The sequence below is a fragment of the Pithys albifrons genome, chromosome 17 (assembly GCF_047495875.1).
Source record: "Pithys albifrons albifrons isolate INPA30051 chromosome 17, PitAlb_v1, whole genome shotgun sequence".
Lineage (NCBI taxonomy): Eukaryota > Metazoa > Chordata > Aves > Passeriformes > Thamnophilidae > Pithys > Pithys albifrons.
In genome coordinates, this window is record NC_092474.1 from 1,405,663 (window position 1) to 1,433,617 (window position 27,955).

The following is a 27,955-nucleotide window of genomic DNA, read 5'->3' on the forward strand; positions in this document are numbered from 1 at the left end:
GTGAGCAAAATGTACAAATCCTTCTGTGCCTGTAGCTGGGATCACCTCAATCATCTGAATTAGGCTGCTGATCATTTTTGTAAAAAGCAGCTCTACAGGAGCAGCTCACCTCACCTTTCTGTACTGCTGAATTCATGTGTGTGTTGACAAGGGTGAAGGCAACAAGGAAAACAGAGCAGCCTTCAGCCAGGGAGGAGCTATCCTGTGGGGGTTTTCCATCTTGGGATCTGGCAAATGCAATTCCATCTATCTTACAAAAACTTGTGTTACAGATTGCTGAGATGTCTGCAAGGTCATGAGGGTCACTAGATGTGCCCAAATAAACAAACTGTGTCCTTCATTACTCAAGGAAATGGGACTCTGGTGGACTCGAGATGAGGGGCTGTCTCTTTCTAGCACTGCTGTAGTAGATGTGGCATTAATTTAATAGTTTTGATGTTTACAAATTAGAAGCACAGGTTTGCATTCCCCACATGGCATCTTCAAAAATGCTCAGAAAAACTCGGAGCGTGTAGTCTGTGTATCCCTTTCAGACACTGAATTATGTTTTTGTCCTTGGACACCAGTCTGGGCACCTGGACTGTGATTATTGCTGGAAGTGGTGCAAGGAGGAGCACAGACAGGGCAGTGCAGCCACATGCATTGAGAACTCTGCTGTGTTATGAATTGTTGGTTCATACAGCATCTTTTGGGGGTAATTCTCCAATTTCCCATTTAGCAAGTTTTCTATGGCTTGAAAGCCATTCAACTGTTGCAGCACAGCAAAGCTGATGGGCAGCCATATGCAGACAGAACTGCAAAAGAATTTCACTGGGGAGCAGTTCCTTCTTTTTCCAACTAAATGGATTTAAAACTTTTGGTATGACAGGACAACTAGTGTCTCTTCTGCTGAGGTTATGTTGCAGTGAGTCCTTACTGCCCTCCTTTTCTGTCATGACCCAAAGACCACCATACACTCAGCTCTCTTATCAGCTGCTGGAAGAAGTGGGGTTCACTTCCAGCTGTTCACATGATACTGATAAAAGGTTGATGCATGGCTGAGAAGCCCTGGATTACACTTGTCCTTGCCTCTCCCAGCTTGCATTGCATTTTAGGCTTTACAAAGCCCAGGGCTGAGAAAGGAAACAAAAGGGGGTTGTCTCGGGATCTTTGCAGTCACTCTGTGTACCTGCACTCAGCATCTGCTCTGATTTACCCTGCACTGGCAATCGGCTCCTTCCCTGAGGGAGCAGAGCATTTACTGCTGCTCTGAGTGACTGGTTGTGCCCATTAGACAGTGGCAGTGCTGTGAAGACCTACTGCCTCACTTTGATGTGAGCATGATCCTTCTCCTAATACAAACATGTTATTGTGTCCTCTGAAATCCAGCTGTCTGTCCCCAGAATCAGTGCAGTGAACGCCTTCCATTTGAGGTGCAAATGAAGAGCTGGGCATTTCAAGTGCTGCTGCACTGTTACAGCAGATCCCTTACAAGTGCATTGAAACAAAAACTCTGTCCTGGACCTTCCTCTGTGCTGGTAAGTGCGAAGTGACTCTGAGTAGGTCCTTAGCTCAGTGCAGGACCAATTTCAGAGCAGTGTGTAGGGCAGGGTTTTGCAGGTTTGAGGTATATTTGCTGGTGAGCCCAGCCCTGCTGCTGGGAGTGCAGCTCCCATGGCTTGGTTTCATCTGGGGATGCTCTGCCTGGTTTCTGAGCTCCCAGCAGCTACTGAGCATGCAGAGATCATCTCTGCAAAGCTGTGCATTGAGTCCAGCCCAGCCCAGCCCTGTCTGCTCGCTGTGCACATGATGTGAGGTCCCACTGGGCTCACAGGAGCACGTCCTGCCCACGGCTGCAGGGTCAGCCTGTGCCTCTGCAGTGGGTCTGGGATGGCTGCCCAGCTTCTGAACCTGAGCATCATGGGTGTCTCACTCAAATTGGGTTATTAATATTTTTGTTCCTTCTGTATGTTTCTCCCACATTAGTTCACATGACTACAGTGTCCTCAGATACTTGGAGACTGCTTAAAAAGGGAGGAAGGAAACATGATCCAGAGCTTTCAAGCAGCTCTGAAAAGTGTAGGATGTATTTTACTTTGGGGGTGATGTATGGCCCAGGTAAGATTTTTCACCAAGGACCATTATATCTGAAGTTGGCTTTTTAATTGATTTAGCTCCTCTGAGCTGTACATTGCCAGACAAGAACCACGAGCCTTTGGCTGGAGCCCAGAGTGTAATGGAAAGTTCACTGAAACCCCATCAGCTCTTGTTAAACGTGAGTGGATTCCAGCCCAGCACACTTCTTTTCAATAATTAAACACAGTTAAGCAGGTGATGGATTTGAACCTCTATCTCTAGTGTTCATCAATGTTTCAGCTAGAAAGAGGCCCATGCAATTCATGAGGGTTTTGGTGGTGGGATTTGGGGGCATAAATAACTGCACCTGCAAACTCAGCACAGATGTTTTGGTAGCTCCCATTTGTGACCAGCATAAGCTGTTCCATTTAGCATTCAGGTCTCATAATTTACTTTTCAGTAATAAATTCTCCCATGTTTAGTTGTGCTTTTCCCATTTTTTGGTAACATTTGTATTTGTTATCCTTTGCTTTCTGTCAGCAGTGCCGTACTCGCAGTGAGTGCTATGGCAACAATATATTATCTGCAGTCTTGCCAGTGAGTAAGATACAGTGCAGAAATGAGTTCATTTGTCTCAAAATCTGATGTGCAGAGCTGAGCAAAGGACTTGGTTATCCAGAACCTCCTGCTATTTTCACAAGACCTGCCGTTCTGTTTCACATTGGCCATGACACTTAGAGATAAATTCTCTCCTGTTTCCAGTGATGCCTTGTTAAACCTACAGGTGTCTCAGCACCTTGGAAAGTATTTTTAGATGTACAGTGATCTCCAAGCTATCTTTGGTAGTGACAAAAAGTGAAAAATGAGCCTTTTTTTTCCCTTCTGCTACTATTCCAGAAAGGTACTTTTCTGTGATTTCAGGATAGGAAAGAGCATATAAATGGAAAAATCTTGCCCAGCTGAGAAATGCAAGAAATGTGTTAGATTTGCACTGCTAAGGACTGAAAGAACTCTGCCCTTCTGTGCTCTCTGGTGCAGGCTGGGCCATGTACAGCTTTCACCTTCTCTGTCCTGAGTGCACACTGGTGGAATGTTGGTATCTAGTTCCAAATTCTTCTACAATGTTCAGAATCAGTCAGCTGATAGCCCTTTCACTTGTGGTCCATCCAGCTGGTACAGAGCTGGATGAAGAGGACTTTCACCTCTGTGTCCCTGTCCCTCCTCTGCTCTATCCTCCCAGCCATCCTGCTGGTTGTGTCTTACAGGGCAGGGCAGCTTTTGAGCAGCCCAGGACCAGGTCCAGCTCCTGGGATTGCTGGCTCTTGGGTTGATGTTAGAAATGTTAAACTTTTGGTCAGATGATTGGAGATTGTTTACATGGATTTTACAATACCCACATGTTCTTAACAGTCAGGGCTTGGCCAGAAACTCTTGGAGAGGAATCAAACCAGGACAGGCTGCAGCAGACTTACAGACCTTGTTTGAAAGTTTCCAGTGAAATTAGTGCTTGTGTTTGCTTGTTGACCCCTCTTATTTAATTAGTTTGTACTTCACTGAGCTGCTTCTACTTGCATGCACTGAATCAGTTATTTCATGTTGCCCTTTTACCAGTGTAATGGTGGAAGAAGTTGATTTGAGATGCTTTCTTTTCTGTGGCATAACCCCATGCCTTGTGATTTGTGCAGAAATAAATTGTTGCACACCAGTCATCTGTTGGAGGCTGAGGGAAGGATGTGTGTTAATCTCAGATCAAATATTGGGAGAAGCTGAGCAGCCAGTTTGACAATCCTTGAGGTCTTCTTATTAGGTGTGGATAAGTATCCAAAGCTTGGATTGTCGTCTGTACTCTTGAGGTTCCCACATCTTCTCTGTGCACTGCACAAGCAGCTTCCAGAAAGGGAAGGGTTGTAACCTCCTGCTCCATGTTGTGCTCCTGTCTCTGCCTGTGCTCACATGTGCTTGTTATGCTCAAAGCAGAGTGTAAAATGAACCTCTGGCCTTGTTTAGCAGGTAAATCACAGGCCCATCCTCACATGACAGCTGAGCAGCAGGAGCCACGTGCCCATCCCTGCCCAGTTCAGGAGAGGGTGGTGGGTGCCCAGTGTTGGGCTCCAAGGAGGTGAACACCAGGGCCACCAGCCAGGCCTTAGCAGAGATGCTTTGAGATTTTCAAACTCAAAGGTGCTCCCTTCTCTGCCCTGCAGTGGGGAAGGGGGTCTCACAGGGATTTGGTCTCATGTGCAAAGTGTGTGACTGGGGCAGTGGGGGGAGCAGGTGGGTTTCCGTCACTCTGCAAGCCAGAGCCAAGACTAAAACCTGGTTCTTGAAATCCCAGACTCCATCCTCTATGGCCTGCTGCCTCTCTAAGCATGTGTCAGGTTTTAATGAAAAACACCCAATGTTAATTTAGAGCAGGATTCAAGAAATACGTCCTATTCAATTGCTTAATTATAGGTGAACTATAATTACAAGACACAAACACGTCTTGCTACAAAGCACCAAGGAAAAAAGCAGAAAGGATTATTTGTTGTTTAATTTAGCAGAGGAAGGCAGCTGATCATGCTAAGTCTCTCTGACACCTACCAAGTTGTGTGATCCTATTTGTTAATCTTTTTAACTTTCTATTTTATTAGGATAGGGTTTCAAGAGCAAATAGGATGAATGAGATTAAATCTGTCACCCTGAATTACTCTCCTCTGAGTTATGAACAGAATCACTCTATGTCAGAGAAGCATAATTATGAGGGGAAATGTTGTGTGTGTGATTGTGTGCTTTGTTCAGAAGAGTTTGAGATCATAATTACCTCTGTTATCGCCGTGGTGGGGTGTGCTGGCTCTGAATTTCTGCAGGAAACAAAGACAAGGGAAGTTTCTCCTCTGAGCAGTTCTTCATGTAGCATGGCTGATACCTTCATGTCTTCTGGTTCAAGTGAAGGATCCAAACTGACTTGGAATAGGAGACATATATATAAAAATCATTATTTTCACATCTATTTTGAATGTAAGCACTGATTGTGCAGTGAGGAATAAACACTGGCCACAGGGACCAGAGAGTCTTCTGGGCTGTAAACATGCCAGGTGAGGATATATAGGTTCTTACACAAAAAGCAGGTCATAGCACATCTGGCTCTATGTTGTTCCATCAATTTTCAGTGTCCAAGGAATGGAGGACCATTCCTTTGACCTGTGCAATGGCCATGATTCTGCAGGTGCTCCAGCAAACACAAAAGGTGCAGCTTTCTCTGGCAGTACTGAAGCTGTAATAGAAAAGCTCTGGATTAGGAGTTGGGGTTTTTGCTCCGGGTTGTCAGTGCACATCAGAAATCCTGGGGCTTAGTTTTTTTCCCTCAGAAAAAGGTCTGGTGGTGCTGCACTGGGGGTTATGCACTGCTCTTGCTCTACTTCATTTATATGTTGTGGTACCTTTCCTGCTATATAATTCTACTGTGAGATGAGTTGAAGGCATAAGACTCTTGAAATCTTGGGTTCACCAACCAAAGAAAGCTTTGAATCCTGTGTGTTGTTTATCTAGAGACACAACAACTTCTGTTAGGAAAAAAGCAAATGAAAAGTTCAGCTAGCTGTGTCCCACAGGTAGGGATAATTGCTGCTGGAAGCAGATCTCCTGCAGAAAGGATATGCCCAAAGTGAAAAGAAACTCCCTACAGGTCCTACTCAGACATTTCTGCAGATTCCTTCCTGAGCCAGAGGGGCAGAAGCCAGACTTTTGCTTGATGGATCAGTGATGAAACAACCTGCTAGGCTGGGATTAGAATTTCTGTTATTTTGCCTAAAACTATGTGGGCATTAGTGGACATAGACAGGGAGGATGCATCATTTTTGTGAATCCTAGTATCAATTTTGTTTTCTTTTTCAGACCTTTTTACAGTTACAAGTCAGGACTTGATCTCTGTTTTTGTTGGCCATTCTGTCTTACAAATGAGTCCCCTTTTGTTTCATCTAATTTTATGTAAACTGTGATGCTGCATAAAGATTCTGGGAAGAAGAATTGGAAGGATTATGAGCTGACCTTGTGGCTAGTATGTGCAGTGACTCACTCTATCCTTTATTTCAACTTCCATGAAGTCTTTTCACATACACTATTTACCCATTAAATGAGCTGTTCAGTTTAGCTTATGGCTAAAGTTTTTCCTAATATTTTGATATATTTGTTGGGAACATGACAAAGTAAATCACAAATGAGAATGTTAACAAATGCTTACATTAATCATCTGAGACAGTCTCTCTCATTATAATCTTGTTGAGAGTAACTAGTTGTCTGTAAGAAAGGCTTTCCTGTCCTTTAGTTTGCCAACTTACGTGACTTTACTGCCAAGGAAATCTCTCCTCCGTGCTTGACAAGCAATGGGTAACTTCATAATCTTTCTCTGTGTAGGCAGTTCCTTCAAGGGAAGAAATTAAGTCAGTCCATTACTGCATCTAATTTTACTATAATTTAGGGGGAAGAACCCTGAGTAGAATTGATTCTATAACTGCTTACTTCAGGATTTGTTTTGCTTTCCTCCAAAGGATGTGGCAGAAACTGTTGTTAGTGACAGTGCTTGGCAAGGTCACTGCAGCACATTTCCTGGCAAGTGAGGAACTTCTGCCTTGCTTTGGTTTTCAGTCACTGGCAGCTGCTCTGAGGCAAACTGAGCATGGCAGCAAGTCCATATGACCTCTCTTGCTTGTTGAAATTCCACCTCCTGGGAAAGGGAAGGGTCTTAGGGTACCTCATGGTGTCAAGCTGTCTTCAGCTGATTTGTTTTTTCCTTCTCCCCTCCTCAGCCTGGAGGTTTGGCCCTGGCCACAGACGAGTCTTGCTCTTGGCTTTGCAGTTCATTTACCCTGGGTGGGACTTGTCCATCTTTTCCTCACTCCAGGTCAGGCTGATGGAAGCAGACACGAGGAAAGGTCCTTTTAAAAGCAGTTTGCAGCAGTTCAGTGTTAAAAGCCTGGCTATGAAGAGGAGGGAAGTGCAAAACAATCTTTTCCTGTCTGCCCACAAAGAAATGGGAGAAGAAAATGTGGTGCCCTTCTAACAGTGGCCACAAGAGCATGTTTAACAGTGTCCCTTCAAGGTCAATAACACCATTCTCAGCTGCTCAAAACAGCCTATCAGTAGCAAACCCGGTGTGAATTAGATTTGGAAGAAAGCTGCTTGTTTGTTGTTGGTTTTGCCTTCTTTGCAGAGACTTCAGCCTGGCAGACATCCAGGTTCAGCCACGGATGTAATTCAGGCACAATACAATCCGGACTGTGTGGGCCAGTGCAGGATTTGTGCCAAAGGCAGCAAGGCTTTGGTGCTGAGTGGCTGCTCTGCAGCTTTGGAGGAGCCCCTGCCTGTCAAGACAGGTGGAAATCTAAGGAGCAACTCAGTCAGGGGTCTGTTTTCAAAGACATACTTGGTCGCACGTTATTCCTTATTTATACTTGCAAGATTCATGAGAGTGATCAGATTTTTTCCTTCGGTGATCCTGTAACACCCAACCTCCTCCTCTGGACAGGGGATGTGGGTTTGGGGTGGTGTTGGGAGAGGCTGGGCATGGCTGAGGGAATGCACTCTGCTTTGTGTTGGGTGAAGCTGCCTGTAAGGCAGGCTCTTTGCTGCCTCGCTCCTGCCCTTCTCTGCTGGTGGGAATTCTTCTTTCTTTGCAGTTAGAAAAATTTTCCTATAACAAGCAGCCATTTCCTCATACTCTTTCCAACGGCTCCTATTTTTTTCTCCTTTATCCTTTGTCTTCAGTTCCTCTCAGTTACACTCACCGGGTGAGCAACGGGTCTTTCTGGTGTTTCTGGAAGTTGCTCATGTGTGAGATGCCATCCACTTCCATTTTGATACTGCGTTTTTATATTCTGCTTGGTCTGGCAAAACTTTCCCCCAAGGAAAGATTCTGCAGTGTGGGTTCTGAGTGTTGAAAACCAGTCATGGAAACTTAGTGAGAAGTGAGTGTGATTCTCTTTGTGCCTGCTTTGGGGATCAGGGGTTTGAATCCTATTCTGCTTTACACCAGTGAAAATTGAAAGTAGCACCAACTGCAGCGAGGCTGTGGAGAAGGTGACAGAAATGCAACAATGGGATGAGGCTTTTACACAGGGCAGCAAAACGCCAGGTTGCAAATAAGGCAATAGGGTGGCAAAGCCCTGTGAGCCCTGTGAACAATGGGTGCTTTCTGTGCTCTGAACAAAGCAGCTTTACAGAGGGTGTTGCAGTGGTCACTGAAACTGCCTCTGTGGAAATTTCTGTTGGAGTGCAAATTCAACCTTGCTGCATGGGGAGGGCACGAGAGGACTCCTCTGTGATGATGGTGAATGGGAAAAACTAGGTGTTACAGCTGAAAGAGCCCTTACCCAAACCTTTTCTTCTCCACAGGTGCCCCTGGTTGACAAAAGCTATCTCCCCAGCCATCCCAGTGTACAATGGGCTCGTGTTCTTGTTTGTACTGGCAAACTTCAGCATGGCGACTTTCATGGACCCTGGAGTTTTCCCACGAGGTAACAGAGAATGGGACTGTTGTGCGTGTGAGGGGGTGGGTTTGAAAATCCAAGCCAAAGGAGGTGCCAGGTATCCAAACACATTAGTTGCTAACTAATCTCCCTTTGTTTATCTTGTATTCTTTCTTGTAGACTTTATCTGTTATACTCAGCTGGCAGTAGAGGTGGCAGTGAAGTGCTGGGTACTCTCCAACTCTGTTCTGAGCTCGGAGGTGTCAGTTGTCCTTGCACTTGCTCAGACTGGCAGTCGAGGGCACAGAGTTGCATCGGATGGTTCTCCTTGAATAGCTCTCCTGAGTGATGTGATTTTGATTGCTATCCCCTGTGTCATGCTGGCACATTGGATTTAAGTCACTGTCTCCACAAGAGGTAGCAGAGCATGGCAGAGGGGAGAGGCTAAACTTTCCCAAACAGTTTCATCAAAGCAGACTTTCCAGAATACCTTAAAAGAAATACAAAAGCACTGAGCGGCAAAAAAGATAATGATTAAGGCTTGCCTTAGAGTGTCTAAAAATGCATACATTTAGAAATATATTCCTGCTTAAATTAGTACTGATTCACAGCTGATTAAATAGGATAAGGATCACTCAGCTTTTGTACTGGGAACCACAGTGCAGCTATCTCTCTTAACACATCCTAATGAGAGAATTATCACCTCATTTTATCTGTCTTCCAAATAATTATTCACATGCAGTTTGCAGCAGAGACTGCTCTAGGCAGTCTGTCTAAACCAATGGATCCGTGCTGTCTGCAAGCTGTGTTTTTTCACCTTTATTCACTGAATTCAGTATCTATTTTGAATTGCTACCTGACAAGAACAAGGTACCTGTCCTGCTGGCTTCCCTGAATGGCAAGTGCCAGGTTTCACCAGGTAGCAGGATCGAATGATAAGCATCTGTCTGCCATTCCATTCAGCTGAAGCTTCTGAACTCCGGGTTAAGTGTTGCAGCACTCCAGTAAAGCAAATAATTGTGTGTAAAGGCAAACTCATGCCAAGGCAGGATCCAGTCACTTGTGCAAGATGAACTTGCTCAGTGTATGGGTGCTTAAAGGTACAAATGCTAGTGAGTTGCAAAAGAACTTAAGCACATAGAGCTTAAGGAGTTTCCTGGACTTTTTAGTTTCTTTATCTCAGCAGAGCTGGCAGTGGTGAATTAAACATGCTTGGGATGGGACCTTGTTGAATGCATCAGTGCTCTCTGCCTTTGGGAGGAGGAAAGATCAAGTAAAGTTGTTCAGTTTTGAAAGTCTCAGTCTGAGAATCCAGTATCTTTGTGCAGGGCAGTTCCTCAGAGCAGAGCCTGCAGTGGACATCACCATGCCCTAGGAGTGATCAGGACTGAGTGTGTTGTCAGTTCAGACCTTCCTTTGCACTTCTCTAACTCCATTTTAGAAACAAGTTCTTCATTTTGGACTTTGCATTTAAAGAAGAAACAGGGAGATGAAACAGAAGCTCCCTCATCACCTTGTCTCCCTTTACACAAGGGAGCCAGGAGCAAAGCAGGAAGAGGAGGAATTCCTACAGCTCATCACTGTTCTGTCTCTTCATTTGTGGCCTTGGCCTTGTATCTCTGCTGTGCCTGTGCCTGGTCTGGTAGATGCTGGAAACCAGGGGAGGGGGGAAAGGATGAGGAAAGAGGTGGATTCATCCTGGAAGACAGTGATGGAGTAGGAGTTTAGATGTGTGAAGGAAGCAAACGGATAAGGAAAAAGATGGAAAAGACTATAAATACCAGTGCTGGAAAGCAAGAGGAGAAGATGTTATTTCAGATCACAAGTGTGCATGTGAAACAAGCTTGTCACCACCCCCCACCACCCGCAGGGCTGCCATGCAAGGAGTTCAGAAATTGTGGGAGTCAATTGAAAATGAATATACAGTCAGTCTGTTTGCTTTCTGGTACTGAAATCAGGGTTGGTCTTCTTGGTTTTCAAGCTTATTAGCACATTCCTGATAGTTAGGCATTTACTTCAAAAGTAAAACAACAAGTAAGCAATACATAAGCTGAGATTGTAATGAAATCACACAATTCCTTTAAGGAAGTCACCAAAAATCCTAAGGTATGTTATAAAAGCATGAGACTTGGCTGCTCTGTGTCAGTGGAGCAGAGTATGAGAATCTGTGTAGTAAAAGACTTTACTTTGTCAATGTTGTCTTCTGCTCAGATCACTGGAAACTGGAAACAAGCACATTTCTAGCTATAACATATGAGCTTACAGGTTCTCTGGCAGATAGAACTTGGGCTGATGATAGAACTTGGGCTGTGGAAACCCACATTCCTGAAGAGGGCCTCGATCAAACTCCAAAATTGATGACTCATTTTTGAGTATTTTTTTTTAATTTAGGGACTCTCTGAATGTTTCTGGTATGAATCAGAATTGGTTCCATGTGAGTGAATTGCTGGTGAAACACCAGAATGAATGAGAAGGAAAAGAAGTGTTAAGTTACTGAAATTGGGGCTGCCCTGAAAAATCTGATTTACAGTCTAGTTTGAGACTGTAATGTCTCAGTGTTTGCTGCTGACTAATTAAACCAACTACAAACTGGCTTTCAGTTTTTTTGATGTGGATCTGTTTTATACAGACTCTTGAATTGTGTGAATTCTGCAAGAGCAACGTGTTTAAATACATGTAGGTATATATAATGTACAGACTTTTTGTCTGCATAGTCAGATTTTTTTACAAGAGCTTAAATGGTTTGACTGTTCCAGTGTCTTGTTTTCATCTGCCCACATGTATTACACAGCATGGGTAGGTTTATAATGGTATTGAAGAACCTACAGACTGTATTTATAGAAGTGCCTGAGGGATTTAGAGTCTAGCTCTCTCCGAGTCCCACTGACTAGTTATGAAGGAAAATTATAGGGAATGGTGCCAGTGCAGCACTCTGCTTCCACACAAACGTTAATCCAGAGAGTACTCTTGCAAGATAAATACTGTAGCTGAGCCAGATCCCAAGCTCATCTAAGGGAAGGGAGAGATTCCCTCAGAAGTCAGTGGAAATTGGATCATGATAACACATCTAGAGAAGATTTAATATAGAACTGAGTGACAGTAATTGATGCCCCTCTGGGACAATATTATCAAATTCCACCTAATTTGGAGCCAGTCAACCAATGCCAGCTGCACTATAATGTTTAACCAGGTGTTAAATAGATGTGAACTTCTTAGATTTTCTCTGTCAAGAGGAAACAAATAAAAATCACAGGAATCTAAAATGAAAGATGAACTTTCATGAACATCAGTCTCATATTTTTTCTTTTCTTCCCCATTTATATTCATCTATTATGGACTGGCTTTTATTTTGTGCATTTATTTTTAAATGGACTCTTTTCTTAAACAGGGCAGCACTTAGCTGAGATGATAAACCACCTGCCCTCTGCATTGGCCCTGATGAGGTGACTGTGATAGTGTCATCCTCATCTTACTAATGGCAGAGGGGCTAAATGACTTGCTCAAGGCCACAGGGTGAGAAAATTAGAACACAGGACTTCCCGAGTCCCAGTGCTGTGCTCAGATCTCAGGCTGTGCTGCCTTTGAGAGAGGTGAGATCCTCCCAGTTCCATACTGTGCCTAAAGCCAGAGTGTTCTGGGTGTGCAGCATAGAGGTCAGCAGGGGCCATGCTGCACAGCAATGAGCACTGATGCAAGGACTTTTTATGGGCACTTGTCTATCTCAGTGTGGCCTCAGACTCCCTGGAGCAACAGGTCTTTGGGATAATTGAGGGTCATCTAGTTTGATTCTGGGGGTTTGAGCTAGCACAGACTTCTTCTAGTATTTGTCTGTGTAATTTAGTTCATTTTATGTGCTGATGAGCTAGTATGTAGGCTAGCACTGAATTAATTCTGCATGCAGCAGAACTTCTCACAGCCAGAGCTTGGGTCCCCTCCTTGACTCTATGCTGCCACTCATCTTACTCATTCAGGTTATAAATGCTAAGAATAGGACTCAAACACCTCTCTCTGTGCAGAGACTGGGGGTAAGGCTGCACAGCACCCCATGGGAGGTGCTGAAATGAGCCCTGACCGCTGAAGTGATGTGAGAGCCCATCACTTCCACCACTCTGGTATTTCTCTGACGGGCCCAAGAGCAAGTGCAGTGCCCCTGTATCCAAGGGACTGCCAGGATTAGCTCTTTTCTCTTTGCTCTCTGTTATTGCCACTAACTTCTAGTTTTGCACTGAGCAGCAGATGAAGACGAAGATAAAGATGACGACTTCCGAGCGCCGCTGTACAAGAACGTGGAGATCAAAGGGATCCAAGTACGGATGAAGTGGTGTGCCACCTGCCACTTCTACCGCCCGCCCCGCTGCTCCCACTGCAGCGTCTGTGACAACTGCGTGGAGGTAACGCCCTGCCCACGCCGTGAGGGGCTCTTGGGGGTGCTCCCCCCGGTATTGCAGCTCTTGGGAGTTCACAGCTGTAGCCTTGTTGGTGGACTCCTCCCAAGGAGAGCCATTTGAAACACAGCCCTCAGTTGTGCGTGTTACATACACAGTAATGGTTGATGTCAGCTTTGGTGCCAGTGATGAGTAGAGTAAACATCTATAATGCTGGCTCTGTCTCCCTTGAAGTACCTAAGGACTGTGAAAGTAAAAAAAAGGTGAATGAGAGGGTCAATTCAGAGGAAGAGTTCAGCAGAGCAGGAAATCCAGGGTGAACTTGTAACTTGTTGTGTGTGACCTTAGGGCTCATGATTTAATTTGGAGGAAACTGGTGCCTACATTAGGGGATAAACAGAGAAATAAGAATGGTGTGTGAGCTTTAGGAAAACCAAACTTGGAATTCAGCAGCTGGTTCTCCAGTCAGTGGAAGGAGCCCATGTTTGTTCAACACCCCAGCTCAGAGCATGAACTCAGTCATGTTTCTAATGTTGGTTGCTCTGAATGATGGGACTTTCAGGATTCTTCATACCCTTAAGGTCCTGGTGAGTCACAGGGATTTTTAAAAAATAACCCTTAAACAGCAAGACGTGCTTTTGGGCTACAAACATCTCCCAGACATGTGAGTACAGAGCACTGTATTCACTGCAGGGTATTGCCAGGGGACACTTTTTATTGCTGAGCTAAAAATTCCACTTCTTAAGGATCATTTCTCCTCCAAGGCCCATTTTTTTTTTCAATAGAAAGATGAAATCTTTAATATGTCTAAAATATATTCAGCTGCACCATTAAAATGAAAAGAATTACTAATCAGAGAGGGAAAAAATACCAGAGTCAGCTGGAATGCTGTATACACTACCTTTGTCCTAATCCTCTTTGCCATAAGCAAGGGAATAGTCCCAAAGAAAGCAGCAGTTACATGGGAGAGAAAGGCTGCCTGGATTTATCTTGTGTCAGTCATTTTCCCCTTCAGGGCAATATATATCTAAGTTATAATTATCTGGAAGCAGTGCTGGGCCTGGTAACCATCAATAAATAGGACAAGGCTGTCCTGTTTTGGAAGGCTTTAGAAGGATGTGGGATTTCAGAAGCCTGAGAGTAAGGGCTGCCAAGGTCCCTGGGTAGAGGGGAATAGCCACAGCTATTCACAAGTTGTGACACATAATTTGTTTAGACTGCTGTGTATTGTTGAATAGAGCTGGACTTCTTGTAGAAAACCTGACTCGTATATTCCTAGTTTTAAAACATAAATGTTTTCACAAATTCTAAATCCTGAGGATTGTTTAGATGGTGGTAAATTCTCTGTTGTCCCATGGAATTTCTTTCTTCCGCTTTCCCCTGTGGCTCAGCATAAAAATTCATTTTCAACAAATGAAGTTTTCTCAGAAAAAGATTGCTCCAAACTCAGTGGTATAAACAGTGGAAGGTTCATGCTGCCATAAAGCCTCCATGGGAGTCAGTTCTGCAGCAGAAATGAATATGGGAGAGGATCCAAAAGGAACCTGCATAACTTAGCAGAAGGCAAGGTGACTGGCTAACTCTCCAGAAGGTATTGATAGGTCAGTGGAACATTCCCTGCTATTCTGGGGCACAAGTAAGAAGCTCTGCTTGCAATTAAATTATGACTGCTGTGGAGGAATGTAGGCAAAAAGCATTAATGACTTCTGAATCAATAAATCATGGCCTTAAACAGCATGTTTTATTGATTCTTGGGATGCTTATTTCCCACTCACCTGTCTATTTTAGGCAAGCATTGAGACAGTAATAGGAGAGACTCTGCTGATGTTCAGTGTGGAACACACTCAGGGCTGTAATTCTCATGTTTTCACTTTCAGCCTAGAATGTACAATAAAAATTCATTTCCCAAATATAAAACTTTTGAACTAATGTGATAAAAATGCATAAACAACAAAAGCAGACACCATTTGCAGAAATAAAACCAGTTAAAGCCTAAGGTCTGCTCTTACCAGAGGGACCCAATAATGGATCTGTGACAAAAGTTTTGTTTTCTTTACTGAAATGTTTGCAGTAGGTACTTATATAGTTTTATAATCCATAGGTATTTTGGGCTACATACAACCAGATTTGCATAATAGACAGATGTTATGTTGGCATTTCAGATATAGCCTGAAATGATCTTTATTAAATTGCTCCTGTCATTTTCTAATGTGCTTTGAGAAAGCTCTGCTCCATTTTCTTGTATTTTGTAAATTTTTGGTAAATACATTGTGCAAAATTTAGAAATATAAAACCCCCTTTGTCACTATTGTGCATTGTTTAAAAATAGCATTGCCACAAAGCAAAGAATAAACATTTTGTTTGCTGATGTAATGAGTGTGTAATATCTGTTGTGAAGAACACAGAGGTAAGAAGGGTTTATTTCTTGCACCTGATCTTGTCTTCACATAGACAGTAATCCCATTGAAGAGAGTGGATTTACATGCTTGCAAAACTGTGTAAAGGCCCTTGAAAGGTGTCTGTGACTTGCCCTCGTTATTAAATCTTATGTTAAAAGGGATCTGACTTTATGAAGGACTTTGGACTTTTGACTGAGACAAATAGTTAAGTTTGGGTTCATAACTGTTAATGAACCTGTGCAGAACTTTGCCTGTGTCTGATCCAGCTGTTGCTTTTGTTGTGGATCTGCTTGGTCAAAGAGTAACTTTTGTGATGTCCATTGTTTAAAGTGGATTCATTCAGTGATGTATAAATACTGAAATGTGGGACAGGGGGTTCTGCAACAGAACTGCATCTTCAAACCATTCTAGGTTGTAATAACTTCATTGTAATTGACTCATGCTAAGATTGATAAAAATTAGGGCTTCTGCTGCTAGCAGATAAGTGGCCTGTCCTTTTTTTATATATATCCTCTCTTCAAAACCCATAAACACTGAAGTACCTCTCCATCCATAGATAACAACTTGGTCCTAAAAAGAGTCTTACAATGACAGTCAAGCATTTTGTAAAGCTGCAGAACTAGTCTGATGTAATTTTACATGACAATGGTTCAGATTCCTCTCTAAGACAATGTATTTTCTTTCACTGTTTGGATATTTTTCCCTATGTCTCCCTTTCTTTACAAGGATTTTGACCATCACTGCCCATGGGTCAACAATTGCATAGGACGGAGGAACTACCGCTATTTTTTTCTCTTCTTGCTGTCCCTAAGTACACACATGGTGGGAGTGTTCACCTTCGGGCTCATCTTCGTGCTGAACCACATGGAGAGGCTGGGAGCAGCCCACACTGCCATTACGTATCCTTCCTTTTGGTCTTTCAAGACTTGAGGTGACTGAGGAAAATGTGAAAGAAAAGGTCTGAATATTTGTCCTCCTGGAGCTGGTGGGGCCTCTCCTGATCCCCCACTGCTCTTCTCCTGTAATTGCTGAGTGCAGGTTTTCCTCTGTCCCCACCGTACCTGTGTAAACGGTCTGTACTCCAAAGGCTGTAGCTGACCTTTTGTCAGGTGTGACTCAAAACTTCTGGGTGCTATTTACTGTACTTAGAACCCTGTGTTTTGGAGCAGAGTTTGCTCTGAAGCAGCCCCCTGCCTGCTGCTGCAGCACATGAACTGCTGGCCCTGAGGGGTCTCACTGCTCTTGCCAGAGCAGTGCAGAACATTCTTTACAAGATGGTTGGAGCCAGTCCATGAGTTCCCATTACCTTTAAACCATCTCAAGGGTAAGGACCCAGACCAGGATCAGATGGACTTTGAGATTAAATGTAGTTAGACCTTGTTAAAGGTGAGGGGCAATGCTGCACTCATGAGACCCCACCTGAAGTGCTGCATTCAGGTCTGGAGGCACCAACATATAAGGACATGGACCTGCTGGAGTAGTTTGGAGGAGGCCTCTAGGATGTTTGGAGAGCTGGAGCATCTCTGCTGTGGAGACCAGCTGAGAGGGTTGGTGTTGTCCAGCCTGGGGAAGAGAAGACCCTGGGGAGACCTTAGAGACTCTTTCAGTAGTCAAAGGAGCTATAGGAGTGCTGGAGAGGGACTTTGGTCAAGGGTCTGGAGTGACAGGACCAGGGGGAATGGCTTTAAACTTAAGAAGAGCAGGCATAGGTTAGACAGGAGACAATTCTTCACTGTGAGGGTGATAACACAGAGAAGCTGTGGCTGCCTGTCCCTAGAAGTGTTCAAGGTCAGGTTGGATGGGGCGTGCAGCAATCTGGTCTAGTGGAAGGTGTCCCTGCCCACGGCAGGGAGTGGAATGAGATAATCTTTAAGGTCCCTTCCAACCCAAACCATTCAATGACTCTATGATACTCTCTCTATTTCCAAGATTTTTTTTCTCCTTTTCCTCTGTCTTTCATAGCCTCTTTTTCCCTTCACTCATCCCAGTTTCTTTAACTCTTGGATGCAGAATGGCTGTCATGTGTGTGGCTGGGTTATTCTTCATTCCAGTCATTGGTCTCACTGGCTTCCACATTGTTCTAGTGGCCCGAGGGCGCACAACCAACGAGCAGGTAAGAAGCAACCCTTCCTCTGTGTTTGTGGCTGAGCCATTGAGCTGGGAAGGAGAGTCAGCAATTCAGCTTGGGAAAAGCAAAAAATAATCCAGATCTTAGCAGTAGCACTCTTACTGGAAGCTTTTGTGAAGATCTAGCAAGATTGCCTATTTTTTTATTTTCAGAACTTGGTTTAATGCACTACAGGCAAAGATTTCCCCTTTCTAGCCACAGAGGATCATCCCAGGCTTATTTATCACTTAAAATCTATTCGTGGCCTTGAAATAGGTTTTATGTGATGAGTAGCATCAACCCCAGAAGTTCAAACTTTATGAGTCAGACTGAACAATCCATGAGATTTAGTGAAAGAAAGAAAGGAAAAGATTAAATCATGCCTTTTCCCTGTCTCTTGGTATTTTGAACTCCTCCAGCAAGCCCACACTGCACATAATAAGGTCTGAGTTGGCTCTTTGTCTTGCTCTTTGTCTCTCTCTTGTTCTCATGTGTATGAGCACACACAGACAGTGCTATTGGCCACAACTTGTTTTGCTTTTCCAAACCAAGTGCCAACATCCCATCCTGTGCCAAAAAGCCTGTAAAATGTTAGTTCCCTGCAGTTACTTGCATGTACATAATCCACAGCCCCTGTGTGGGTGATCCAGACCCATGTGCACATCGAGAGCGTGGTGTGGGTGATGGAGATCTAGTCCTGGGATGAGTGGCATGTCCCTGCCATTCCTGAGGGGCAGTGGGCACTCTTGGCACTGGGACAGCCACTGCCAGCCAGCTGCACACAGCGTTTTCAGCCACATTCCCAAGGCTGATTAACTGTGTGCATTCTGGCACTTTACCCTTTCACAGCTCCAGCTCCAAAGCACCTCTCACATCTGGACTTTTTTCACCTTTTTTCCCCCATGATACTTCTTTTCCCTTATGGTTTGTTTCTGTTTCAGGTGCATTCTTGCTGCCCTTGCACCCACGGGTGCTCTCCAGCCCACACTGAGCTGTTCTGGCTGTCCTGGGGGCTGGTGGCTTCACGCCTATGGAGCTGTATGGCTGCCTTTGAAGACATCTGTCTGGGGCCAGGCCTTCCTAAACTGAGATGACATTGTCTCCTATCCCACAAGAGACAATAAAAACTCTTATCCAGAATAGTGTGGGAGGTTTACATAAGCAAGGAGTCTGAGGTCATCCTGAGCTGTTGCCTAACATGGCCTTGGAACAAAGCAGGCTTCCATAGCTGTCATCTTCCAATGCTTTTCTCTGTCCTGCTCAGAATCATCTGCTCTTCATTTAAAGATTGATTTTGGCCAAGTATCAGGCTTGATGGTGCTTACAATAGTAGCATGACACTCAGGGCATTTTGGTCTCATAGCCCAAATCATGGTTTGCCTTAGGCTTGTCTTTGTGCAGTGATATCAACTGTCTGTGAAAATTTTAGGCTGAGGAAGAAGGAAAAGTTTAACTTCAAAAAAAGTAAAATTTAACTTCTTATGTTTGTGGCTGCACTAACATTTGTGAAGGTTAGGAGTCTCTCATTTAACTTGATTGAAATAACTGTTAGAAAATGTATCCTAGCTTGGATTGGTTTCCCAAGCTACCAAACCACTTGAGATTTAATTAATTTTCCCATGCCATTCTGAAAATTAGGTGTAATCTGGTCTTAATTTAGTGTAATCTGGTCTGTTAAATTGTGAGTAGTGACTGTCTGTAACTGGAGATGTATGTTCCCTGCCCTCAGGTCCCTTTCAAAGGACACATATCTAAGTAATTAGAGCACCAGACCAGGAGTGATGGATAGATGTGCTCCTGGGTTTACCACTGCTCTAAAACATTCATTTTTTCCTTCTGTCTCAGTGTTGATTCTCTTTTCTTACTCTGGTGGTATCTGCTCTCAGCCTTGCAGTTCCAATATGCTCAGTCTCCTTGTCCTCTTTTCCCAGTACATTTTATAGGCCAGTGGTACAGACATTTTGGGGGGTTTGCTGCAAATTTTGGGTATTTGCTCATTCCAGAATTTTTAAGTTCTGAGCAGTCATAGTAGGCAGGCTGTGATTTAAAAGTGCATAGTGACTGAGTTTAGATGTTTGTGAGCTTTCTGAATGCCTTTGAAATTCTTTTATGGAACCAAAATAACCCATAACCCAACAACTGCTTATATCCTGGTATTTTTAGTTTCTGAGTACAGTAAATAAATATCCTTTCTTCTGAGATTGCTTTCTATCAGTGGATTTCAAACTACTTTAGAAACAAAATTGATGTAATTAGTACTGTAATTTGTGAGTTAGAGAAATTTTATTTTCATATTGTGTTTGAGAAAATGGGCACAGAGAGATGAAGTGCTTTGCCAGCATCTGGCACAATTCAACTGAAGCCCAGGATTGAATGCAGATGTGCCAAACAGCCCAGGCCCATGTTTGAGTCATCAGGTTACTCTTCCAACTCTCAGAACTTCCAACATATCTCTCTTGGCCTTTTAAAGCTTTTATGTTGTATCAACAAGGCCAGCATAATATATTGCAAAATCATTTAATCGTTGTTATTTTATGTGTGAGTAATTAAAGTGTTTCTGGTACTCTGTAAACTTGTTGCTAGATCAGAACTGTGAGCTGATTACAATGCCTTACTTGCAAAGAGCAACAGTAATGCTTTTAGTGGCAACCACTATTAATCTCCCTGGCTTTATTGGTATTTATCCCATATGGTTACTTTCAACTATCTGTCTGTGGAGAGCAATCTCTTTATAATGCTCATGAAGCCTTGAATGGATCCCGCCAGGCTAATGAGCCTTGGCTTTTATTAAACTTGCTCATTTCCAAGCAAACATTGTAATCACCAGGGAGTTCCTGGCACCCTCCTGCATAAGGCAATGGTTTGTACTGATTGCTGCTAGGGATGGGATCTGCTGGAGAGGAAACATTGCTCCATCCAGCATTACAAACGTTGATTTGACATTCCTGTTGGTTTGGAGAGGACTTGCCAAGGCAGAGGAGTGGAAGTGGAATGAGAGGGGCCGAAACAGGATGTCTGGCTGAGAGCTGGCACAAATCCAGCACAGGAGCATCATGGAGAGGTGAATGTGGCCCCTTTGAAACCCAGTCACACTGAGCACACTGTCGTTTAGGGAAGGATCTTTAGCTGAGTGCCTCCTGGCTGGAATTAGCTGACAGAGGTGGTGTCTTAGAGCTGAGAGAGGAACTGCAGCATTCAAAGAAAAATGATCTGTTTGGGAAGGACAGAAGGGTCAGAGCAAGGCAAACTTGTTCTTGGCTTTCTGGGGGTTGGATGAGGACTTTTATACAACCAGAGGTTTGAGCACTGACCTGAATATCTTTCCAGGTGACTGGTAAATTCCGTGGGGGAGTGAATCCTTTTACCCGAGGATGCTGTGGAAATGTGGAACATGTGCTCTGCAGCCCCTTGGCTCCCAGGTAAGAGAAATGCTCAACCCTTAGCCCAGAAATATTTATTTGGAGTGAGCATGTCAAATTGTGTCAAGAGATGATATCCTTGTCTTCAACAACTTGTAAGGTACAACAAGGTAAGTTCTCATATGTTGGCACACTCCCCACACGACTTCTTACACTGCACAGCCAAAGTCCAGTCTGCTGGAGAAAAGGAAGGAAGCTAAAAATCAGCCCTTCTCCTTAAGACTTAAATCTAATTTAAGGCTGCTGTGGTTTTCCATCTCACTGGCACTTTCATTATCATAAAACAGATTATCAGTGAAGTCTACATCATGGAACTTGGGATTTTATTTATGGCTTTCTATTTTGGGGGAAATGGATTTATTATCATTTCACATTTTGAAATCAGGATCTTAATGCAGTAGATCAGATGGACTATAAATATCCTATGTGCTGAGCTGTCCAGCTTGCAAACATGTTAATAATCTTACTACAAGACTTATTTGAGCCTTTCCAGCCTATTGAGCAATTCCAGGCTCTGACACTATTATCTGCCTTTTCCCCCCACTTTGTTATGCAACAGATAAGTCCTAAAGGACTGTTACATGTGTTAATGTAAAGACACTGGAGGAGCTGCCTCTCAAACTTAGCAAAACCTTAAAGTCAGATCAAGACACGTTAGAAAAGCCAGCTATTAGAAGCTGTGAGACACTCCTGTTAACTGAGGGGTGTCAGTACCACCATCATGGCTGTTCACAGAATTACAGCAAGCAGAACTTTCATGTTTTGTGAAAACCTGTTCTGATTGTCCTGTATATTGAAAGTCACTGAGCCATCACTACTAGAATGTCCTGTTCACTACAAAAAACAGAGAAGGCTGGTGTGTGTTTTGGTATTGAGGCATTGCACAGCCTCTGGCCAGTTGCACTTACAGAATTCTATTCGACTGGAACAAAATTAGGTATCTAAAGTCAGCCATTTCCCTTTAGATTGTTGCTTCCTGTAGACCTGTCTGTCTCTTTTACCTCCATTTATTTGAACACTAAACATGCCTCAGAAGCAAGTCATGGTGTGGTAAGTTAGAACTGACAGCACACCATCTTCTCCATGGTAACTCTCCATGTTCTGGGTCTTATTCCCTCAGTCACTGCCTTCCACTGCAGGGCAGCTGTTTCATGTTAACAGGGTAAACTCCAGTCAGTCACTTCTGTTGCTGATAGGCCTCTCTTGCTCTCTTCATGCTCTTGTCCATCAGTGCTTCAAAAACTGCATTTTTAATGCATCCTCTCCTTTTGCTCACTAAAAAGAAACCCCATTGATCTTTTTACTGCTGTTTAGTTATTATATCCATTGAAATACGTGGAGGTTGCTTACCCAGGTTCTGACACACTCCTAAATCACAGCCTGGAAGCAGGAAGATTTTGTCAGCTCTGAGCCTTGTCCTTAGGTTATTGTTTATTTTAATCGTGGCTGTTGCACCATTGATCAGGTATGTAGTGGAGCCCAAGAAGAAGCAGGCTGTGAGTGTGAAGCCTCCTTTCCTCAGACCTGATTTGTCGGAGCGACAGATCACCGTGAAGATCAGTGACAACGGGATCCAAGCCAACCTGAACCGCAGCAAGGTGAGGCAGTGTCCCAAGAGTGGTCACCTCTTAGTGTTCAAATTAATTTTAATGAACCCCTCTACCACCAGGTCAGCTGTTCTGCTTCAAAGAATGTTCTGGGCTTCCAGGCTGCAGGAACACTTGCAGTCCAGTGAAATCAATATAGACTCAGAAGCTGAGTTCTCTTATCTCCTCTTCTCCTGGCATGAAATAGAGAGAAGGACTTGTTTAGTCCTATAAAAAGCAGTGGATTCACAAGAAGCCAACTTGCAAGATCTTTGTGGATAGTTAATTCTTACAGTCTTTGGATAGGTGCTTGCTGAGAGCTACCTGGAAAGTTGCTGAAAAATGCTAGAAAGCACCATTGTCTCCTACCACATAGTGTGATGATAATGGTATTTAGCATGCCAAGCAGACCAGGATAGTGCAGCTGAAATTATGCTGGCTTGTTATGACATTGCTGATTTTTCATGTGACAGTCCTTGTCTGCAATGGGTGCTAAATCTTGCTTGTCATTATAAGTATAGGTAGTTCTTGTTCTGTGATACACTCTGACACATGCTGTAATTTAACCAAGTTTCATGCAGTGATTGATTTGGGTTTTTTTATCATTTTCAGTCTAAAATTAGCCTGGAAGGTCTGGAAGATAAAAGTATGGAGGTCCAACCACCTCTCCCACCCAAAGGAGATCCGAGCAAGTACTCTGAGCTAAAAGGGCAGCTGGGTGCCAGTGAAGGTATAGTTGCATGATCAGTGTTTGATTTTTATTAATAAGAAAATATTTCAGCCTCTTTAAAGGGCTTTTGGTATTCTTTCAATCTGGTTGAAAGGGTTTTTCTATTTATAGGAGTTCCAAGCTAAGGGAATTAACTGCAGGAAAGGGAGAGAAAAACCAGCTTGAAGTGGTTCATTCAAGCCTAGATTGGATATTTCATATCAGTTTTGCAGAGTTTATAAACTCTTTTAAACCCCTTCTTAAATTTTTTGGTAATTTTAAAATGAAAAATGTAGTTTTAAACTAAGGAGTCAGAAATATTAGCATGTAATGCTTCAGCATTACAGACTGAATTATTTCATTTATGAAAATGTGAACTTAATCCTTTGATACTATTAAAAAACCTTTTTCTTTTGGATAAACCTAGTGGCTGAATTCAACCCAAATATCTAGTATTTCAAATTAGGCAAAAGTATTACTCACTGAATATGTCACCCCACTTACTATATCATGTTTCTTCTCCTCATTACATGGCTGATCTGGCAGCAGTGCTCTGTTACTTCCACAGGGGCCCCGTTGATTTTGGAGGAATTACGCACAAAAATACTGCAAGTTTTATTCTTTCCAGAGCAGATCTGGCTGCTGAGAACCTTTATGGATGACAACTTTCCATCCACACGTATTTTAATGGGAAGTCCTTTTTTTTTTCCTTTTGCAGAAGGTGGCCTTTCACCCAAACTGATCAGCCCTCCTACTCCTGCCATGTACAAGTACCGACCAGCTTTCAGCAACAACCCCAAAGTCCACTACCACGCCACGGCCGAGCAGGTGGGTGAGCCTGGGAGTGTCTGCAGTGTGGAGCTGAGGATAAATTCACTGCAGGGCTCCAGTGAAGGGCAGAGCATAAGAGTATATACCACCACTTGGCATGGTTGTGTGACAGTGCATTATTTTTGCTGTGCTCCTCATGAAAACATGTCTGATATCACAGCTCTCCTCTGCTGAGCTTGACACGTCTGTCCTGCTGCCAGGCGTGTGCTGTGCTGTGCCAGTGCCTCGGCCTGAGCCTGAGATGCTGAGAAGTGTCACCTCCCATTGGCTTCTTCTGACACAGGTGCCACCTCACATTCCCTTCAGAGGGAGCTGGGCATGCTGAACTCTTCTCTGGTTCAGATCCTTTAGCCAACAGTCAACATGCTCATTGATTCTTTAAAATGTCAGCTTGCAAAACAGAAATAACTTACAGAGTATCCCAAGACATATTTTAGTTAAAATGAGTGAAAGGCTCCTCATGTTTGACCTTCCTTAGCACCTTTTCAACACCTTTGGGTTATATAGAAAAAACACCTTCCTCACACTTGGCATAATTTTCTCCTACCAAGAAAACTGAAGTCCAAACAATTAGAGAAATTTGCTCTGGAATTGTGACAGTTTTGTCTTTTGTTTAAGAGTTTTGATGCTTATTTCTCATGGATTTATTGAAAATATTCCTTGGCCCCCAGGACCTGAGAACTGCAGTTTGAAAATCACTTGTCTAACTTGTGTATTTGCACTATGTCTCCAGGTGTTCACACACCAGTGGACATGCCCTTAAAACACACATACCACACACAGTGCAGTTTTCTTAAAATTAATTCCATCTTGTCCTCCAGTGTCACTCCTGGAATAACAAGAAGGGGGTGATAGGAAGGAGTACTATAAATGAAGCAAGGAAAGAAAAATATGGTAGAGAAATATAATTGACTGCAGCAACACTGTAATAAGACAGAATGTTCCTTACATAGTGAGAAAAGCTTTTCATGAACCCTTTTCATCTTGTAAAGAAAGATGGTGATAGATGGTGGAATTCCAGCTACCACCAAGTTCAAGTTTTAATCTTACTGCAGTAATGGTAAATCTTATTCTCTGGACTTGTCCACTTAATGAAGAAAAGATGGGCTTGTGAAAGGGAACACAAGAACAACAATGTGTTTGCTGTATCAAAAAGGTTTAATATCCTATCATTTTCACTTTATTACATGAAAAAGGGCTTGACATCCAGTTCAAAATATTCTGTTTGCAGACATCATCCAACGATTTTGAGCTGTGTAAGCCACAGTATTCTGAGTCATAATGCCAAAAGTCAGAGAGCCAAGGAAGGCAGGCTTGTTTTATTCATTCAGTCCACAGCCAGAGATGCAATATAGATACAGGAAAGGTTCTGATTAGGCCAGGAGTCTGGGCAGGGCTGGGAAATGATAACAGGGTACAGCACCTTCACTCTGGGGGTTGCTGTTTCTGTCCTAACCTAAAGCGATGCTGTTGCTAAGGGGTGAGTGGTGTGAATACAATCAGCTCTGGGGACTTGTTCTGATTTATGGTAGTCACAACTCTCTAGTAGTCAGCTGGGAATATCCTAAAATGGAGTTCACTTGGCAAGCTGATAGGAGGGCGTGTATTTGTCTGCCAAGTCTGAGTATAAGGTGCAGAGGAAAAGAGCCTGTTCTGTGTGAGGGGTACAGTGGTATCTGTTCTGCTCCAGCCTGCCCATGTAATTCTGCTTTTGAGCAGTGAATGCTCTTAGGAAGGAGGGATCAGGACACAAGTACCACAAGCATCATTAAAAGTCTCATCATTGCTCTCTCATCCTCCTTTACAGGCTGTCACTTGGTCTCCTTTTTCCAGAGAAGGCCAAATTTAGCACCATGCTCTAGAAAAGAGTGAACTGTTTTGCATATTTATCTTCTAGCTCAAAGAAAAAATATTTAAAAAACATCAGAATAAAACAGATTTTTATAATTTAATACTTTTATAAATAGTTTTCCTTTAAAAGAAACTAGATAAAGAACAACCTGTGTAGACTGCACTTGTAATTAAACATGTAACTGATAATAATTCCTATTTGCAGAGCCAGTGTAGCCAATTTATTGTGCATTATGGCAAACTCTTCTTTAAAAATAACAGCAAAAATTATTTGCTTAGCCCAGAATGGCATTTTAAGTGAACAGAACTGTAAGCAATTTTCATAGAGTAAAACAAAGTGATGTCCTGTCTGTTTTCACTTCACATAAATAAATTATGGCCTCTGCTTCCTTCTCTGATGTGGCCACTTTCTCCTACATGGGCAAAAAAAGAGAAAATTGCTTCCTTTTGTTGTCCAAATGGTGGGAAGGAGCCTCTCTGTTTTAATTAAGCTTACGTGCCTAATTTCAAAGACCTGTGACCAGAAATTCAGAATTACTGGATATTCATAGCCTGGAGTAAAGTGGATAAGAGTATGCTGGTCCCCAGAGTGCTGAAATGAAGCAGAAAGTATTTCTGTCTCAGCACACAAAACCAGACATCCCTCAATTCAAGAGCTATTTGTAGAAAACTCCAAGTGCAGTGGTTTTTCCAAGGGCAATATTATCAGATTACAATCTGATTTACCTTGACTGAAACTTGAGTCTCCGTTAGGTCTCTCATTCAGTGTTTTCAGTGTCCGTGTATTAACATATCTATTACTGTCAATATTGTTTAGCACTTACTATGAATAGCCCCTCCTTGCTTCTAAGGTGCTAATGCAGATGTTGAACAGGAGTCAGGAGATTCCCTGTAATGAACCTGTGTCAGAGCTGGGCTGAGAATCTGAGAGAAGACCTCCAGCTCTTTTCTTCCCATGCACTCATTGTGGAGAGCAAACCTGTACTGACATGTCCTTGGCTTCTGTTTCTCGTATCCACCTCTATTTTAGATCACCATGCAGGAGGGACACAGCCAGGGGGCTTTGATAGAAGAGGATGGCAGGAGCCTTGATTACCAGTCCGAACCCAGCCTGGACATCCCCAGCTACCGGAAGAGCTCCCTCCACAAGACCTATCAGTCTTCCCCACTCCAGATAGATTCCTTTGCCATCAATTCACGATCCCTGAGCCTGAAATCTGCTGGCAGGAGAGGGACAGACAAAGTGCCCCTTCACCCAATGAAGTCCGAAGGGGCGGCCTCCACCCCTTACAAAAGCATCTTTTCTCCCAATTCCCTGTCCAACAGAAACGGGAGCCTTTCCTATGACAGTTTGCTAAACCCCATGTCTCCCTCGGGGAGGAAGTGCATGGCCCACTCCGCGGTCAGCTCTGTGGGGTACCACTCCCCGTACCTGTCAGCCAAGATGTGCCACCTGCGGGGCAGCGAGCTGCAGCGCCCGCCACAGAGCTTCAGCCCCGTGCTGGGGGCGCCGGCCCCGCACCAGCGAGACCCCTCCCCGGTCCGCTACGATAACCTCTCCAAGACAATTATGGCGTCCATCCAGGAAAGGAAAGAGATGGAAGAGAGGGAGAAGCTGCTCCACTCGCACCCCGACTCTGTGTTTGCAGACTCGGGTGTCTACGACACGCCCAGCTCCTACAGCCTGCAGCAGGTCAGCACGCTCTCGGAAGACCCGCGCAGCATGGCCATGAGATACGGATCCAGGGACAATCTGATGGCTGCCACCAGCTTTAGCACAAGGAACCCTATCCTGCAGTCCTCAGTGTCTTCACTCTCCAGTGCAATGGCAAGAGCACCAAGGACTTCCACAACCTCTCTGCAAGCTGATTTAGCCAATAATAATGTGCAGGCCCATCAAGCACTGCAGGGCAGGGTGAGCAATGGCTCCTACAAATCCCCAGGCCACCAGGTGCCATCGTCCCCCACAGGGATGCCCAGGTCACCCTCCTACGGAGGCCCCAAGGCTGTCTCGTTTGTAAACACTGTGGAAATTACAGAGGTGCAGTCAGTGGGAGCACAGAGGTATGTACTGCCTTAGGGGCTGCTTAGCAGTGGCAATCTGCTGGTGAGCCCTTCGCTGGAGGCACGACCCAGATGACGTGTTTGCTGTGAGGGTGGGAGGTTT

At 43.8% G+C, this 27,955-nt stretch overlaps 1 protein-coding gene across 3 annotated transcripts in view; it reads left to right on the top strand.

Annotated features, from left to right (window-relative positions):
* Positions 1-27,955, top strand: part of ZDHHC8 (zinc finger DHHC-type palmitoyltransferase 8) — a 112,291-nt gene that overhangs the window by 77,820 nt on the left and 6,516 nt on the right. For 2 of the 3 annotated variants that reach the window (XM_071571985.1, XM_071571986.1), the window contains 9 exons: positions 8,428-8,549; positions 12,735-12,892; positions 16,012-16,184; positions 17,296-17,398; positions 20,720-20,811; positions 22,277-22,409; positions 23,010-23,127; positions 23,825-23,934; positions 26,819-27,852. In XM_071571985.1, coding sequence (XP_071428086.1) covers positions 8,428-8,549; positions 12,735-12,892; positions 16,012-16,184; positions 17,296-17,398; positions 20,720-20,811; positions 22,277-22,409; positions 23,010-23,127; positions 23,825-23,934; positions 26,819-27,852 — 2,043 coding nt within the window. Of the gene's footprint in view, positions 1-7,776; positions 8,001-8,427; positions 8,550-12,734; positions 12,893-16,011; positions 16,185-17,295; positions 17,399-20,719; positions 20,812-22,276; positions 22,410-23,009; positions 23,128-23,824; positions 23,935-26,818; positions 27,853-27,955 lie in introns of those variants that run through there. The other variant, XM_071571987.1, reaches the window with a different exon arrangement.